Source organism: Argentina anserina, chromosome 2, assembly GCF_933775445.1.
Source record: "Argentina anserina chromosome 2, drPotAnse1.1, whole genome shotgun sequence".
NCBI lineage: Eukaryota > Viridiplantae > Streptophyta > Magnoliopsida > Rosales > Rosaceae > Argentina > Argentina anserina.
This window is the reverse complement of record NC_065873.1, coordinates 201255-203576: the sequence shown is the minus strand read 5'-3', so window position 1 is coordinate 203576 and position 2322 is coordinate 201255. Positions and strand designations below refer to the sequence as shown.

Here is a 2322-nt window from a genome sequence, read left to right as displayed (position 1 = left end):
GTAACAAACGATAACTACGTGCAATACATGTGATAAGATGAGCTCATGACAACATGCAAAGAAGCAAGCAAGCTACATCCCTAGCTAGATCGAAGAGACAGATCGATTGAATAGAGAAGGTACAAAAGACAACCGCAAATTTAGAACAAAAGGCATGCAAAAGCAAGATTGAAAGGCTTTTTCTTACCATAACCGATAGGCGATAGATTTGGATATGAGCAAATGCCTCCATCCCTTTCCTCAATTCCTCATCCTTTCTTGTATATTTATCATTGAGAGCTATATCTGTTGGGCCATTATTTGGTTGTGAAGAGCCAGCTATCTATAGATGCATGCCCGCATGGGTGGTAAGAAGATGATAGAGATTTGTAATGAACGGCTGCGGTTAGCCAATTGTACATTCCAAGTGGTGTTCACGATGATCTTAATTAGTGGCAGTATGGTGGCTGGCGTGGGATTCGGGGAGTCAGCACCAGCAGCAGCGCAGGTTCCGGCAATGTTTGCATTCGGGGACTCGCTCATTGATGTTGGCAACAACAACTTCTTAAGTTCCTTCGCCAAATCCAATTATTTTCCTTATGGCATCGATTTCCGGGGAGGCCCCTCCGGCAGATTCACCAATGGAAGAACTTCCGTTGATATGCTTGGTGCGCGCGCGTCTTGTTTAGCTAGCTATATCCCTGTATAGTCTGTATAATCTAGCTAGTTAATTACTAATTACACATATACCTACATGCATGTTTTCTTTGTTCAATTAATCAATTATTTGCTACGTACTGTGCAGGAAATTTGCTTGGTCTTCCTTATGCTCCAGCCTTCGCAGATCCTAATGCAAAAGGGAACATCATACTCAGGGGAGTAAATTATGCTTCAGCAGCTGCTGGCATACTCGATGAGACAGGCCGACACTACGTAAGACGTCGATCACGTACAAGCTACTAGCTTAATTGGCTTGCCTAAAATATGAATGTTATCTTTTTTTTTTTAGTTCCTTATAATTTATGATGAACGTGTATGCACATGTGTTAATTCAAGGGAGATCGGTATGCCCTAAGCCAGCAAGTGTTGAATTTCGAGAGCACCTTGATACAGTTGAGAACAATAATGGGAGGAACTAACTTGACCCAGTACCTGATTAAGTCGATTGCTGTTTTGGTGTTTGGGAGTAATGATTACCTCAACAACTATCTAATGCCCTCCCTCTATTCCTCCAGTTACACTTACACTCCTCCAGCCTTTGCCAACCTTCTCCTTAATCGCTATGCCACACAGATTCTGGCTTTGCATAGTCTTGGATTGAGGAAGTTTGTGCTGGTAGGAATTGGCCCCTTGGGTTGCATTCCTAACCAAAGAGCATCAGGTAAGGCTCCGCAGGGAAGATGTGTTGACAATGTCAATCAGATCATTGGAAGCTTCAATCAAGGGCTCAAATCGCTCGTCACCCAACTTAACAGCAACCATCCTGGTGCAGTCTTTGTGTACGGCAATGCTTATGGCGCTTTTGGTGACATTCTGAATAATCCTGCATCCTATGGTAAGTAAAACATAAAACACTCCGGCGGTCCGGCCTATTCTGAATCTCCGATAGGGACTATATATATTTTATATATATACACACACACGATTTGAACCACAAATTAGCGCTAGATAGCATGTGATGGTTACAAATTGTTGATTTAAATATGATCGCCATTGGCTTATATATGCGTGCAGGTTTCAGTGTGATTGATAGGGCTTGCTGTGGAATCGGGAGGAACCAAGGGCAGATAATATGCCTACCACTTGCAGTTCCATGCTCAAATAGAAATCAATATATGTTTTGGGATGCTTTCCACCCAACTGAAGCTGCAAACGCAGTCCTTGCTTGGCGGGCTTTTAATGGGCCACCCTCTGATAGTTACCCCATCAATGTCCAACAAATGTCTCTCATATAATCTGATCAAGCTAGCATCTTAAATTCTCTATATATGTATCAAATGCAATATAGGGTTCGAAGTATAGTCATGTTATGAATGCATGTATACTTTTGAACAATAAATATATATTATTATTTCAGTAAAAAGTGAAACTTATAGATACAACCTACATTATAGGTAAGATATATAGAAAACGAAAAAATTCTGGGAAGCGCCTAGGTGCTCTGAGAGCCTAAAAAAATTTGCACATGTCAGCACAAGATTCCGAAATGGAAGGAGAGCTAAGTTTCAGAGTAAATTCTTAGTAAATCTCAGATGTTGCCCACATGTAACGATGTCCACCTCTTCAACTCCGGCGTAAAGGTCATCTAGCCAGCCAACTGGAACTTGTACCACCTAATGGCCC

At 41.7% G+C, this 2322-nt stretch overlaps 1 protein-coding gene across 1 annotated transcript; it reads left to right on the top strand.

The window, feature by feature from the left end:
- Positions 1-340: 340 nt before the first annotated feature.
- LOC126782149 (GDSL esterase/lipase At1g71250) lies at positions 341-1934 on the top strand. Its single transcript, XM_050507326.1, has 4 exons — positions 341-647; positions 785-912; positions 1036-1534; positions 1714-1934. Exons 1-4 carry the CDS (start codon positions 341-343, stop codon positions 1932-1934), a joined length of 1155 nt encoding a protein of 384 aa, XP_050363283.1.
- Positions 1935-2322: the final 388 nt, after the last annotated feature.

Coding starts and splice junctions, on each gene's coding strand:
- LOC126782149 (XM_050507326.1), top strand. CDS start 341: ATGGGTGGTAAGAAGATGATAGAGATTTGTAATGAACGGCTGCGGTTA. Junction 648..784: donor AACTTCCGTTGATATGCTTG/GTGCGCGCGCGT, acceptor CGTACTGTGCAG/GAAATTTGCTTGGTCTTCCT. Junction 1,535..1,713: donor GAATAATCCTGCATCCTATG/GTAAGTAAAACA, acceptor ATATGCGTGCAG/GTTTCAGTGTGATTGATAGG.